This window comes from Oncorhynchus kisutch, linkage group LG11, assembly GCF_002021735.2.
Source record: "Oncorhynchus kisutch isolate 150728-3 linkage group LG11, Okis_V2, whole genome shotgun sequence".
NCBI lineage: Eukaryota > Metazoa > Chordata > Actinopteri > Salmoniformes > Salmonidae > Oncorhynchus > Oncorhynchus kisutch.
In genome coordinates, this window is record NC_034184.2 from 59,725,845 (window position 1) to 59,741,363 (window position 15,519).

Below are 15,519 nucleotides of genomic sequence, written 5' to 3' on the forward strand. Positions count from 1 at the left end.
CGAAAATATATTCTGGACATCAGAACTGCGATTACTCACCACGAACTAGCAGAGTCCAATGTGAATGACACACTACTTTCCCGGGAACAGGCCCAGATCCCTGTCATTTGCGTGAAGAGAAGGCGGAGAAAAAGGGACTGGAGGGTGGGCTTCCTTCTGAGAATTCGTAGGCGATAGAATAAACCCCCACTTCCTTCCATTCTTCTAGCGAACGTGCAATCTTTGGAAAATCAAATCAATGATCTACGCGGAAGATTAAACTACCAACGGGACATTCAAAACTGAAATATCTTATACTTCACGGAGTCGTGACTGAAGGACGACACTATCAACATACAGCTGGCTGGTTATACGCTGTATTGGCAGGAACAGCTTCGTCTGGTAAGACAAGGGGCGGCAGACGATGTATTTTTGTAAATAACAGCTGGTGCACGATATCTAAGGCAGTCTCGAGTTTTTGATTGCCTGAGGTAGAGTATCTCATGATAAGCTGTAGATCACACTATCTACCTAGAGAGTTTTCATCTGTATTTTTCGTAGCTGTGTACACACCCTCACAGACTGATGCTGGCATGAGTTGTATTCTGTCAGAAGCCATGGATTACAGGCAACATCCGCACTGAGCTAAAGGCTAGACCTGCCGCTTTCAAGGATCGGAATTCTAACCCGGAAGCTTATGAGAAATCCTGCTATGCCCTCTGACAAACCATCAAACAGGCAAAGCGCTCTCCGCAGCCGATGTGAGTAAGACCTTTAAACAGGTCAACATTCACAAGGCCGCAGGGCCAGACGGATTACCAGGATGTGTACTGCGAGCACGCACTGGCAAGTGTCTTCACTGACATTTGCAGTGTCTCCCTGTCCGAGTCTGTAAAACAAACATGTTTTAAGCAAACCACCATATTCCCTGTGCCCAAGAACATTAAGGTAACCTGCCTAAATGACTACTGACCCGTAGCACTCAGGTCTGTAGCCATGAAGTGCTTTGAAAGGCTGGTCATGGCTCACACTTATCACCATCATCCCAGACACCCTAGACCTACTCCAATTTGCAAACCACCCTAACAGATCCACAGATGATGCAATCTCTATTGCACTCCACACTACCCTTTCCCACCTGGACGAAAGGAACACCTATGTGAGAATGCTATTCATTGACTACAGCTCAGTGTTCAACACCATAGTGCCCTGAAAAGCTCATCAATAAGCTAAGGACCCTGGGACTAAACACCTCCCTCTGCAACTGGATCCTGGCCTTCCTGACGGGCCGTCCCCAGGTGGTAAGGCTAGGTAACAACACATCTGCCACGCTGATCCTCAACACAGGGGCCCTTCAGGGGTGCGTGCTCAGTCCCCTCCTGTACTCCCTGTTCACTCATGACTGCACGGCCAGGCACGACTCCAAGTTTGCCGATGACACAACAGTGGTAGGCCTGATCACCAACAACAACAAGACAGCATATAGGGAGGAGGTCAGAGACTTGGCCATGTGGTGCAAGGATAACAACCTCTCCCTCAAAGTGATCAAGACTAAGGAGATGATTGTGGACTACAGGAAAAGGAGGACCGAGCATGCCTCCATTCTCATCGACTGGGCTGTAGTGGGGCAGGCTAAGAGCTTCAAGTTCCTTGGTGTCTACATCACCAACAAACTAACATTGTCCAAGCACGCCAAGACAATTGTGAAGAGGGCACAACAAAACCTATTCCCCCTCAGGAGACAGAAAAGATTTGGCATGGGTCCTCAGATCCTCAAAAGGATTTATACAGCTGCACCATCGAGAGCATCCTGACCTGTTGCATCACTGCCTGGTATGGCAACTGCTTGGCCTCCGACAGCAAGGCACTACAGAGGGTAGCGCGTACGGCCCAGTACATCGCTGGGGCCAAGCTTCTTGACATCCAGGACCTCTATACCAGGCGGTGTCAGAGGAAGGCCCTAAAAACTGTCAAGGACTCCAGCCTCCCCTATCATAGACAGTTCTCCCTGCTACTACACGGCAGTGGTACCGGAGCACCAAGTCTAGGTCCAAGAGGCTTCTACCCCCAAGCCATAAGACTCCTGAACATCAAATGGCTTCCCAGACTATTTGCATTACGCCCCCCCCCCCTCTTTTACACCGCTGCTACTCTCTGTTGTTATCATCTATGCATAGTCACTTTAATAACTCAACCTACATGCAATTATTACCTCAATTACCTCAACTAACTGGTGCTCCCACACATTGACTCTGTACCGGTACCCCCCTGTGTATAGTCTCGCTATTGTTATTTTACTGCTGCTCTTTTTTTTTAAACTGCATTGTTGGTTAGGGGCTCAGAAGTAAGCATTTCCCCGTAAGGTTCCCTGTTGTATTCGGGGTATGTGACTAATAAAATGTGATTTGATTTGACAGAAATACACGCTGTTACATTTTGCAATGGATTCCACAGTTAGCTGGCTATACCTCTTTCTCTTGGGTGTTAACAAGAGTGGATATTTGAGATTATGAGTTGTCCATTAGCACAGTGTAGGCTTTGTGTATCTCCCAGGCATCCCAACCCATCCTTACACGTTGGTCAAGTATCAACCCTGGGATGTGCCAGTTACTGGGTAGAAAACTCACTCCGCATAGGCGTTTAGTCATGATTAAAGTACATAATGTGATTGTACACATAGTGACAGGGACATTAAGTTGAACATATGACTTTTAATTGGGATGATGAATGGCAAAGGTGAATTCTAGATGCCTATTCAAGTCAGTACTGTGTGTGTGGGTAATATGTCAAGCTGATAAAGATGAATTAGCTGTTTGTTTCAATACATACCAGGCTTGAAAGCTATTAACAGGGAAAGGAACATATCTGTAGTCAATTCAGTCTTTGTGAGCATCTCAAATGGAACCCTATTCCCTACATAGTGCACAACTTTTGACCAGAGCCCTATGGGCCCATGTCAAAAGTAGTGCACTACATAGGGAATAGGGTGCCATTTGATAATCAGTCTTTAAGTAGCTCCAGTATCTCTGGGGGAGGGAAATTTTGATTTTGATTTATTTCACCTTTATTTAACCAGGTAGGCTAGTTGAGAACAAGTTCTCATTTGCAACTGCGACCTGGCCAAGATAAAGCATAGCAGTGTGAGCATACAACAAAGAGTTACACATGGAGTAAACAATTAACAAGTCAATAACACAGTAGAAAACAAAGGGGGGGTCTATATACAATGTGTGCAAAAGGCATGAGGAGGTAGGCAAATAATTACAATTTTGCAGATTAACACTGGAGTGATAAAAGATCAGATGGTCATGTACAGGTAGAGATATTGGTGTGCAGAAGAGCAGAAAAGTAAATAAATAAAAACAGTATGGGGATGAGGTAGGTGAAAAGGGTGGGCTATTTACCAATACACTATGTACAGCTGCAGCGATCGGTTAGCTGCTCAGATAGCTGATGTTTGAAGTTGGTGAGGGAGATAAAAGTCTCCAACTTCAGCGATTTTTGCAATTCGTTCCAGTCACAGGCAGCAGAGTACTGGAACGAAAGGCGGCCAAATGAGGTGTTGGCTTTAGGGATGATCAGTGAGATACACCTGCTGGAGCGCGTGCTACGGATGGGTGTTGCCATCGTGACCAGTGAGCTGAGATAAGGCGGAGCTTTACCTAGCATAGACTTGTAGATGACCTGGAGCCAGTGGGTCTGGCGACGAATATGTAGCGAGGGCCAGCCGACTAGAGCATACAAGTCGCAGTGGTGGGTGGTATAAGGTGCTTTAGTGACAAAACGGATGGCACTGTGATAGACTGCATCCAGTTTGCTGAGTAGAGTGTTGGAAGCCATTTTGTAGATGACATCGCCGAAGTCGAGGATCGGTAGGATAGTCAGTTTTACTAGGGTAAGCTTGGCGGCTTGAGTGAAGGAGGCTTTGTTGCGGAATAGAAAGCCGACTCTTGATTTGATTTTCGATTGGAGATGTTTGATATGAGTCTGGAAGGAGAGTTTGCAGTCTAGCCAGACACCTAGGTACTTATAGACGTCCACATATTCTAGGTCGGAACCATCCAGGGTGGTGATGCTAGTCGGGCATGCAGGTGCAGGCAGCGACCGGTTGAAAAGCATGCATTTGGTTTTACTAGCGTTTAAGAGCAGTTGGAGGCCACGGAAGGAGTGTTGTATGGCATTGAAGCTTGTTTGGAGGTTAGTTAGCACAGTGTCCAAAGACGGGCCGAAAGTATATAGAATGGTGTCGTCTGCGTAGAGGTGGATCAGGGAATCGCCCGCAGCAAGAGCAACATCATTGATATACACAGAGAAAAGAGTCGGCCCGAGAATTGAACCCTGTGGCACCCCCATAGAGACTGCCAGAGGACCGGACAGCATGCCCTCCGATTTGACACACTGAACTCTGTCTGCAAAGTAATTGGTGAACCAGGCAAGGCAGTCATCCGAAAAACCGAGGCTACTGAGTCTGCCGATAAGAATATGGTGATTGACAGAGTCGAAAGCCTTGGCAAGGTCGATGAAGACGGCTGCACAGTACTGTTTTTTATCGATGGCGGTTATGATGTCGTTTAGTACCTTGAGTGTGGCTGAGGTGCACCCATGACCGGCTCGGAAACCAGATTGCACAGCGGAGAAGGTACGGTGGGATTCGAGATGGTCAGTGACCTGTTTGTTGACTTGGCTTTCGAAGACCTTAGATAGGCAGGGCAGGATGGATATAGGTCTGTAACAGTTTGGGTCCAGGGTGTCTCCCCCTTTGAAGAGGGGGATGACTGCGGCAGCTTTCCAATCCTTGGGGATCTCAGACGAGATGAAAGAGAGGTTGAACAGGCTGGTAATAGGGGTTGCGACAATGGTGGCAGATAGTTTCAGAAATAGAGGGTCCAGATTGTCAAGCCCAGCTGATTTGTACGGGTCCAGGTTTTGCAGCTCTTTCAGAACATCTGCTATCTGGATTTGGGTAAAGGAGAACCTGGAGAGGCTTGGGCGAGGAGCTGCGGGGGGGGCGGAGCTGTTGGCCGAGGTTGAAGTAGCCAGGCGGAAGGCATGGCCAGCCGTTGAGAAATGCTTATTGAAGTTTTCGATAATCATGGATTTATCAGTGGTGACCGTGTTACCTAGCCTCAGTGCAGTGGGCAGCTGGGAGGAGGTGCTCTTGTTCTCCATGGACTTCACAGTGTCCAAGAACTTTTTGGAGTTGGAGCTACAGGATGCAAACTTCTGCCTGAAGAAGCTGGCCTTAGCTTTCCTGACTGACTGCGTGTATTGGTTCCGGACTTCCCTGAACAGTTACATATCACGGGGACTATTCGATGCTATTGCAGTCCGCCACAGGATGTTTTTGTGCTGGTCGAGGGCAGTCAGGTCTGGGGTGAACCAAGGGCTGTATCTGTTCTTAGTTCTGCATTTTTTGAACGGAGCATGCTTATCTAAAATGGTGAGGAAGTTACTTTTAAAGAATGACCAGGCATCCTCAACTGACGGGATGAGGTCAATGTCCTTCCAGGATACCCGGGCCAGGTCGATTAGAAAGGCCTGCTCACAGAAGTGTTTTAGGGAGCGTTTGACAGTGATGAGGGGTGGTCGTTTGACTGCGGCTCCGTAGCGGATACAGGCAATGAGGCAGTGATCGCTGAGATCCTGGTTGAAGACAGCGGAGGTGTATTTGGAGGGCCAGTTGGTCAGGATGACGTCTATGAGGGTGCCCTTGTTTACAGAGTTAGGGTTGTACCTGGTGGGTTCCTTGATGATTTGTGTGAGATTGAGGGTAAACGACCTCAAAAGAACACCTTCAGAGTTTCAGAATTTCTCCTGACATCAGCAGAAGGACCCAGGGTTATGTTTTCTCCAGGAGGGATTTGTGTCTGATATCTTTGAGATGACTACTGCAGTGTGACTAATCATGAACTCAGGATGGACATGCTTGGCCCCTGGGACAGAGGCTGAGAAACCCTGTTTTAGAGTGGCCATCTACTCCAGCCATCTGTCCCTGCTTGCTGGGGTTGCAGGCAGCACTTGCCTGATGATTGAAGATATTTATCAGCAACAAATCTATCAATAAAAAGCCAGTATAAAAATGATTTACTTGTCATAAAATATGAATAACCAGCCAAAAGGACTGAACACTAATATGTTTCTGTGTGGATGCATCTCTAAGATTTTAGAGATGTTGTCCTAATTCAATCTACATTATTTAGTTGTGTAAAACACAGCTGGCATGCCTTGCAACATTTGTTGCCATCTGGAGTGCATTTGGTGCTCAAGGAAAACTATCCAGATAGTTATATTACCAAAGAAACTACAAAAAAAGCAGAACATATTGTAGATAAAGAATACAGTACATCATTTGTAATGAAGTACCTGTACCTACACAGGAAAGGTACTGTGTACTTTGTTTAACTTAACGTCACAACAGCACATCCATCAAGACTTCTGTGTATTAGCCTACCCTTCAGTTCGAAGGTAGGGCCAGGGTTGTGTTCATTAAGATACACTGTAATAAAACATTTTGCAAATGAAAATGAAAACGAGTGTTTCTCATTGGACAAGTTCAGATAGCACAAAACTGAACACAACCCAGTTTTTCCTGAACATTTTGACTGGACCAGAAGAAAAAAAATGTCTGGTCATGTCATACCAGTATTCAGACACTAGTTGGAGTTCTCTGCTTTGGGGCGTACGTTAGTTGTCTTACCTTCAGTGGGGACGCTGGTCGGGGAGAGGGACGTAGACAAAGAGGCTCCGGCTGTGGTGGTCTCTCCTCTGCTCCGGCCTGTTGTCTTGGCAACTAACGTGGTGGTGAACGGATAGAGTTGTGTGGTGTTGATGATATCACAGCTTTTGTCCTTGGTCTGCAAGACAGAATACAAGGGCCCTCTTCGTCATGCATGTAAGAATATGTTGTGTGTGTGTGTGTGAGAAGAGCAGAAGATGTGAAAGGAGTAACTGGGTCATCGCCTTTCCCCCTGCACATAGCAGACCAGGGCATCCATCATCCTGGCAGTCACACACAAAAAAACACCTTACAGCAGATACACATGCACGCACACATTCCACCATATCCCCACTCACTCCTTTCCATCAGCCACGACGATATTCACCTCATCAGGACAGCTGTTATCCACCCAGTCCTGGCGATGGCGGTCGAACCCACTGGAACACCTGAAACCAGAGGAGACGATTGTCAGGAAGAGCTGAGGAACATGAACACAAGACATGCATCACTAAGAGGGCTAAACCACAATCAAAGATGGCATGAATACATCTCTAAAATGTCAATTATAGCAACATGTATACGTGGTGCCATCCAGCTCAGTAGACCTGCAGGTGTTACATGAAACCAAACATGTTTCAAATAATCCACTATAATGTATATAATAATCCACTATAATAATCTCAGTCTGGGTGTCCAAAATAAATTCAAAGGGGGAAAAGGCCATGATTATTTGAATATGGGGGGGGGGTTGTGAAGAGGAAGTTCAGAGTACAGGGGTTGATGTAGGGGGTGAGGGGAAACGGGAAGAGGGGTGAAGGGGGTGAGGGGGAATGGGTAATGCCTCCCAGCCAGAGGCGACTCATAAACTCTGTGGGCTAGCCTTTGATCGAGGGCAACTGCTCATTCTTCCTCTTGTTCACAGATCATAATGAGTGAAGATACTGACCCCCAGGCGAACCTTCATACTCCCCCCCACCTCCTTATCCCTCTCTCTTTTCTTCTCTTTCTTCTGTAAGCCCTTGCTTACATTTCAATGTTACATTCACTGAATTTTGAGGAACATATTTTCTTGCTTTGACACAGAGGGATGGTTTGTTCTCCATCTTTCTCTCTCTCTCTCTAGTATATTTTTAGATTTTGTCTGTCTGGCTCAAACAGTCCACTGAAGTCCAAGACAGAAAGCTGTGCAATCATATCCCCAATGGCGTAGGTGGTAAACAAATGCTCAACCAATGTCATGCACCTCACAAACACCTAACCCGCTAACAATGCAGCAAGACCCACGAACAATCCACCCCTCTACTTCTCTACATGGAGCAGTGGTGGCTGGTGGGTGGGGATATCGGATGACGGGCTAATCATAGTAGCTGTAGTAGCTGAATGCAATATGGGACGGTATGGTTTCCATGTGTTTCATACCGTTACATTTATTCCAGTCCAGCCACTACAATGAGCCTGTCTTCGGATATCTCCGCCTACTAGCCACCACTACCATACAGACAGGCCGCATTAACCTCCATTCTCCGTCCTTATTCCCATCAGGTCCTATAACTCCCATTAGTCCTGGTGACTGTGGTAAGGCTCTCCGTGTGGACGAAGAAGAGGAGTCCATTCCCATCTCCCTCTGCTGTCTAATCAGCCCACACTGCCCGGATTTCACCGTATTGTTGCCTGAAAAATTCCACCTCATCTGTCCAATCAGCCGAGACAGATTCCTTCACCTCTTTTCCCCTCCGTTTTCGCGGGAGAAGTGGAGCGAGAGAGGGAGAGAGAGACCGAGACAGGCCAAGGATATTACTGCAACACAGGTCTGACCGGTCCCTTCGGATCCTTTCTCCTTTAGGTTTTTACCTCAATGCCATCCAACATCCCAAATGGCACCCTATTCCCCTATGGGCCCGGGTCAAAAGTAGCACACTATATAGGGAATAGGGTGCCATTTGGGATGCATTCCAAACCTTCCTTCCAACATCCCCTCAGCCACCACACCGCTAATTATAAATGGGTTGAGCTGCCTCATTTGAATATAAATGAATACACATGGGGAAAGGTTTCTGTACGGTCTTGTCGTTTTCTCCCCCCTCTTTCATGGCAGAGAGGATGCATTTCGTTATTGGGTTTAAAAGACTCATTGGTCTCGGTTACATTGCGGGTGCATTCAAAGATATTTAGTCTATCTCATACCAATGGGCCATATTTCTTGACATTATATGGATTTACTACCAGAGGTTTGAGGGTTACTAAAGCTCACTGGGTCTACATAGCAAACGTTAAGCTTATCAGTGTGTAGGAATGTTGAAACCATCATTACACTCATGGCACGACACTCAATCTATCTCCACACACATGCAATGTGATTGCAACTGGGTACTGGACTTCCTGACGGGCCGCCCCCAGGTGGTGAGGGTAGGCAACAACATCTCCACCCCGCTGATCCTCAACACTGGGGCCCCACAAGGGTGCATTCTGAGCCCTCTCCTGTACTCCCTGTTCACCCACGACTGCGTGGCCACGCACGCCTCCAACTCAATCATCAAGTTTGCGGACGACACAACAGTGGTAGGCTTGATTACCAACAACGACGAGACAGCCTACAGGGAGGAGGTGAGGGCCCTCGGAGTGTGGTGTCAGGAAAATAACCTCACACTCAACGTCAACAAAACTAAGGAGATGATTGTGGACTGCAGGAAACAGCAGAGGGAACACCCCCCTATCCACATCGATGGAACAGTAGTGGAGAGGGTAGTAAGTTTTAAGTTCCTCGGCGTACACATCACAGACAAACTGAATTGGTCCACCCACACAGACAGCATCGTGAAGAAGGCGCAGTAGCGCCTCTTCAACCTCAGGAGGCTGAAGAAATTCGACTTGTCCCCAAAAGCACTCACAAACTTCTACAGATGCACAATCGAGAGCATCCTGTCGGGCTGTATCACCGCCTGGTACGGCAACTGCTCCGCCCACAACCGTAAGGCTCTCCAGAGGGTAGTGAGGTCTGCACAACGCATCACCGGGGGCAAACTACCTGCCCTCCAGGACACCTACACCACCCGATGTCACAGGAAGGCCATAAAGATCATCAAGGACAACAACCACCCGAGCCACTGCCTGTTCACCCCGCTATCATCCAGAAGGCGAGGTCAGTACAGGTGCATCAAAGCTGGGACCGAGAAACTGAAAAACAGCTTCTATCTCAAGGCCATCAGACTGTTAAACAGCCACCACTAACATTGAGTGGCTGCTGCTAACACACTGACTCAACTCCAGCCACTTTAATCATGGGAATTGATGGGAAATGATGTAAAATATATCACTAGCCACTTTAAACAATGCTACCTAATATAATGTTTACATTCCCTACATTATTAATCTCATATGTATACGTATATACTGTACTCTATATCATCTACTGCATCCTTATGTAATACATGTATCACTAGCCACTTTAACTATGCCACTTTGTTTACATACTCATCTCATATGTACAGTGCCTTGCGAAAGTATTCGGCCCCCTTGAACTTTGCGACCTTTTGCCACATTTCAGGCTTCAAACATAAAGATATAAAACTGTATTTTTTTGTGAAGAATCAACAACAAGTGGGACACAATCATGAAGTGGAACGACATTTATTGGATTATTTCAAACTTTTTTAACAAATCAAAAACTGAAAAATCGGGCGTGCAAAATTATTCAGCCCCCTTAAGTTAATACTTTGTAGCGCCACCAAATACAATTTGATTTGATTTGATTTTGAATGAAGTACGCAGAGTGACCGCATCTTATTCAAGCGCAAGATCTCTTTGAAATTTTATGTGGCGGCAGTCATTTTGATAGTACATTCATGATGCACACACACAGCTGTGTTTTTGAGTAAACAAATCGTCTCTTTCTCACCAAATGAGCGATCGGCAGTATTGGTAACCACGGCAAGTCGCTGGTCCATAGGGATGCCTTGCATGCTTTATTAGCTCCAACCCACTTTGAATTGTCCAACCCAGCCCAGCACCCAGATTACATACATCAGAGGGACCCAATGAGCTGATTTAGCCTGAAACACATGGGAGAGCAGGTACCCAACCAGCAGGTTCTTACACATCACAGAGAGAGAGGGCGAGGGGTAAAGAGAGAGAGAGGTAGAGAGAGAGAGGTGGGGTGTAGAGAGAGAGGTAGAGAGAGAGGGGGGAGGTAGAGAGAGAGGGAGAGAAGAAGAGAGAGATAGGTAGAGAGAGAGACAGAGAGAGAGAGAGGGAGAGAAAGAGAGAGAGAGGTGGGGTGTAGAGAGAGAGGTAGAGAGAGAGGGGGAGGTAGAGAGAGAGGGAGAGAAGAAGAGAGAGATAGGTAGAGAGAGAGGTAGAGAGAGGTATAGAGAGAGAGAGAGAGAGGTAGAGAGAGAGAGAGAGAGAGGTAGAGAGAGAGAGAGAGAGAGGTAGAGAGAGAGAGGTAGAGAGAGAGAGAGAGAGAGAGAGAGAGAGAGGTAGAGGGAGAAAGAGAGAGGGTTCATTACGGCCACGCTCTTAAATCACAGGCGTCTTCCTTTCATTAACCTACTGCCCAACAATGCTGCAATGCATTTCAATTAGCTGGTTTAAACTGTGCATTAATTTGACTTTTCAAGGGAAGTTTGTTGTTGAAGGACACAAAGGACGGGAGCGAGCCCTAACGGTGTGATGCAGCACGCACGCGTTTAAATCTCATTTAAATGCAGCGTAATTAGATCATTATAATTCAGGCGTATAGTGTGTCATCGCAGCTCTAATAAACTGCTGAAGTGATGCACGTAAAGGGAGTTTAGTTCGATGCACAGGTGGTAGAATTAGTCTTCTTCTGGAGGGCACAGAATATAGATACATTGTCAGCTGTGATCCTGTATGGCTAAATTGGTAGAGCATTGTGCTTGCAATGCCAGGATTATGGGGTTGATTCCCAGAGCCACCAATACATCAACTTTATGCACACGTGATTGTATTATTATTTTCTAAGTTGGAGGGAGAGAGGAGACCGAGAGGAGACAGAGAAGGAGAAGGCTAAACCCTGACCTTTAGTGACCTCACAAAGCCCAGTGGCCCCGGTGTGTGTACTGCACGTCTCCTAAATTGCGCATGGTCACTCTCGGGAATAAAAGATTCATCTGAAATAACTATGGGGTCGTTTCATTATGGATGCATAGGCTTCCCTAGTGCTACCCTTTTTCCAATATAGTACACTACTTTTGACCAGCGTCCACATGGGAATAGTAGGCTGCCATTTGGGACGTGGACAACGTGTAGAGACATAGGAGAAGGGGAGTAGTCAAATCATCTCCGCCTTTTCCAAGAACTGAGGCCCAAAAGCTTTCAGTGCACTTGAATACTGATGCCTTTCTAACTTGGACTTTTACAAACCTCAAAATGGGTAACAACATGCCTGGAACACATTCTCTGCTTCACGGTTCATTTATGCCTCCCTGTCTTCTGAACCCAAACGCTGAGATCCAACGCTGAAACCAATGCTCCAACAACACTCCAACAGCGCTGTCCAAACCCGCCATCATTCACATCTCACAACATGCAGGTAATATCCCATCTGTGCAATAACATTCTGCGCCGTCTCAAATATTTACCTTTTTGTGCCAGGGTGTGAAAGACAGAAAGACAAATGGTCAAGGGGAAAGGAGAGAAAGAGAAGAGCGGAGAGAGAGAGAGAGCGAGAGAGTCAGTGCGAGAGAGGGGGATTCTCGATTTCGCAAGAAAACAAGAGTAATGGGTCGGATCTCATATTCTCTCGCTCTGTTGTTATTTCCTTCTCTGTCTTTCCTTTGCGCGCCATCAATAAGGAAAAACGACTGAACATCACCGGGAACTCACTGGCACCCTCCCAAATTGCACCCTATTCCCTATTTACAGTATACAAGGCACAACTTTTAACAAGGGTCCAGGGCACTGTTTAAACGGGTGCACTGTACAGGGAATAGGGTGCCATTTGGGACACAAACCACTGAGCAGAGGGAATAGGGGAGGGTCTGTCTCCATGTGATAGCCACATGTCTATACATAAACCTCACACTCAATAGCTAGCTAAGAGAGGTGCTGAGTGACTGGAACTAATAGCAACATTTAAAGGAGGGAGAAGAAAGATAGGGAGACGGAGGGAGATGGAGGGGAGAACAGAAAGGTAGAGTGTTGGATGGATAAGAGACAAAGATGGTCTCCGTCCCAAATGGCACCTATTCCCTATATAGTGCACTACGTTTGATCAGAGCACATCGTTTGTAGGGTGGCATTTAGGATGCAGACAAATACATACAGTGAGGGGTATAGAGGGGTGTCTGACCTGCGAAGGCGGTGGCACCAGCTGCAGTTGAAGTTGATCTGGGAGGAGATGCAGCTGCCACAGCTGGTGAACTGGAGACATGCTATGGAGGGAACAGGATACACACACGTCACAACACACCCGTCTACTGACTCAGTCAAAACACAATATAGAAATCTATATATAGATTGCTAGATTGTTGTAGTTGATAATGCAAAACAATATATTAAATGAAGCATCCCAGAATAGAAGTGCTGATCTAGGATCAGGTCTCCCATGTCCATGGCTATGATCGTAAATTAGAACACCAACTCTGAGACCCTTGATACATTCATACCAATTGTCAAAACACCAACATAGAAATCCATAGCTAGAATGTTGTAGTTTGCTAAATGCAAAAACAAATAGGAAAAAGATAGGAGTTTTGATTCACAGGTGTCCCTGAAATGATGGGATACAGCCTGAAGGAAAGTCTATTAGCTCGACATCTATTAGGTCTATGTTTCACCTACTACTTTATCTAGAACCTAGGCTAGTTCATGGGGGCCTACTTGTGTTGTCATTATCGTATATCATATCATGAGCCACGTCTATCAAAGGAATCCATCTTACTCGGTAAAGGCATCATTTCCACTGCTGTGGAGTTGGTGATTTTGGTCTTCGTCAGCTCCACGCGATGGTACTCATAGATCGTTCTCCTACGAACATCTGAATGGAGTGAGTGAGAGAAAGGGAAAGAGAGGGAGGGAAGGAAGGAAAGAGTGAGAGAGAAAACGGTCACAAATCTTCCTCGGAGAGCTAAAACTAGGACAAGTGGTTCCCGGGGAGGAGAGCGAGAGAGAATAAGAGAACAGAGAGGCAGAATCAGGCCATATGGGAAGAGAGAAGAGCATTCCTTTAGTTTGCTCTCTCTCACTCTCTCTTTATCAGAAAGCCTGCTACTTGGCAAAGGGGTGGGCAGAAATGTCCCACTAGAGGTGATATCCCTGTTGAAAGCCCCCAGTTCCTCCAGGCAATGTCCCAAATGACACCCTATTCCCTATATAGTGCACTACATTTGACTAGGGCCCATAGGGCTCTGGGCAATGGGAACCTGGTCAAACATAGTGCACTATGTAAGGAATAGGGTGCCATTTGGGATGCTCCCCCAGTGACTAAGATAATCTGCTGCAGTAGTCACCAGGACCAGGCTAGGTAAAATGGAGAGTTTGATTTGATCCACCATTGACTCTCACCATCGTCCCCCAATAATAAGTTGCTTTTTCAATCTTAGTGTAAAATGGCCCACTTGGTTTTGCAGTCCATGCATCCCCCCCCCCCCCCCCCCCCCCCTGGCGCTGCACTAAACTATGCGCAGACAGAAAGGATTATAATATGATATATTATACTGTAGATCCTAATTAAATTCAAATGAAAAGGCATAGCTCTGCCACTGTGATCTCATAAACGTAAAAGCTCTGCTAGTTAATTCCTTCATTCCAGCCATTTTCCTGGTGTGTTTAAATGCTTAATTCAAGTTAATGTGACTGAAAAGCCTGGAATACAATGGGACGTTTATGTACATCAGTGAGAGTAATTATTTAACGTAGCCCGTATGACATTGGTCAACACATTACATTTTCTATAATGCACACACTTGCTTGAGCAATGATATAGAAAACTGAAATTCAATAAACAGCACAGCATGGCTGTGGAACATATACAGCAATGAGTTTGACTGCTAGCGAGCCCCATTCATTATATACACTTATTGTATACACTCATACATAATTGACCAATATAAAATGAACACATTTTGCCTGCTTGGATGATTTTTCATCTAAGAGCAAAGCCATTATTCTGTTGTGTACAACTGTGGATCCAGATACCGCAGCGGCAGACTGGGACCAGAAATCGTCTCTGGCATTTCAGGGCCGATTCCTCGAGGCCCCCACACCAGCCCAGTTTTTCCATGAGGACCCCACTATTAGCCTAATAATCGTGCTGAGCGAATAACCAACTTTTCTGTTACTTTTCTGTTTTTAAACAACTAATTGACTGACATCGGTTCAATTATTTGAATTTCTGTAGAGATAAATCAGATCAAGCTCGAACTGTGCAATGTAGTAGGGAGTTATAGTTTTCAACAGGTCAATATTCATAGTTTAGCACAGAAAGCCTCCCGAGTGGAGCAGTGGTTTGTAGCATTGCAGTGCTAGCTGTGCCACTAGAGATTCTGGGTTTGAGTCTAGGCATGGTCGCACCCGGCCGCGACCGGGAGACCCATGGGGCGGCGCACAATTGGCCCAGCATCGTCTGGGTTAGGGGAGGGTTAGGCCTGCAGGGATGTCCCTGTCCCATCGCACACTAGTGAGTCCTGTGGCAGGCCGGGCGCAGTGCACGCTGACACGGTCGCCAGGTGTACGGTCTTTCCACCAACACATTGGTGGGGCTGGCTTCCGGGTTAAGTGGGCGTTGTGTCAAGAAGCAGTGTGGATTGGTTGGTTTGTGATTAGCAGGACGCACGGCTCTCGACCTTCACCTCTCCTGAGTC

General features: G+C 46.5%; 1 protein-coding gene across 1 annotated transcript in view; it reads right to left on the reverse strand.

Moving 5' to 3' along the window:
* The window catches only part of LOC109899497 (plexin domain-containing protein 2), a 177,307-nt gene that overhangs the window by 21,104 nt on the left and 140,684 nt on the right, over nt 1–15,519 (reverse strand). The window contains exons 8-11 of the mRNA XM_020494793.2: nt 13,599–13,694; nt 13,008–13,089; nt 7,083–7,143; nt 6,677–6,833 (exon numbers count right to left, since the gene is read on the reverse strand). Of these exons, the coding sequence (XP_020350382.2) occupies nt 6,677–6,833; nt 7,083–7,143; nt 13,008–13,089; nt 13,599–13,694 (396 nt within the window). The remainder of the gene's footprint in view (nt 1–6,676; nt 6,834–7,082; nt 7,144–13,007; nt 13,090–13,598; nt 13,695–15,519) is intronic.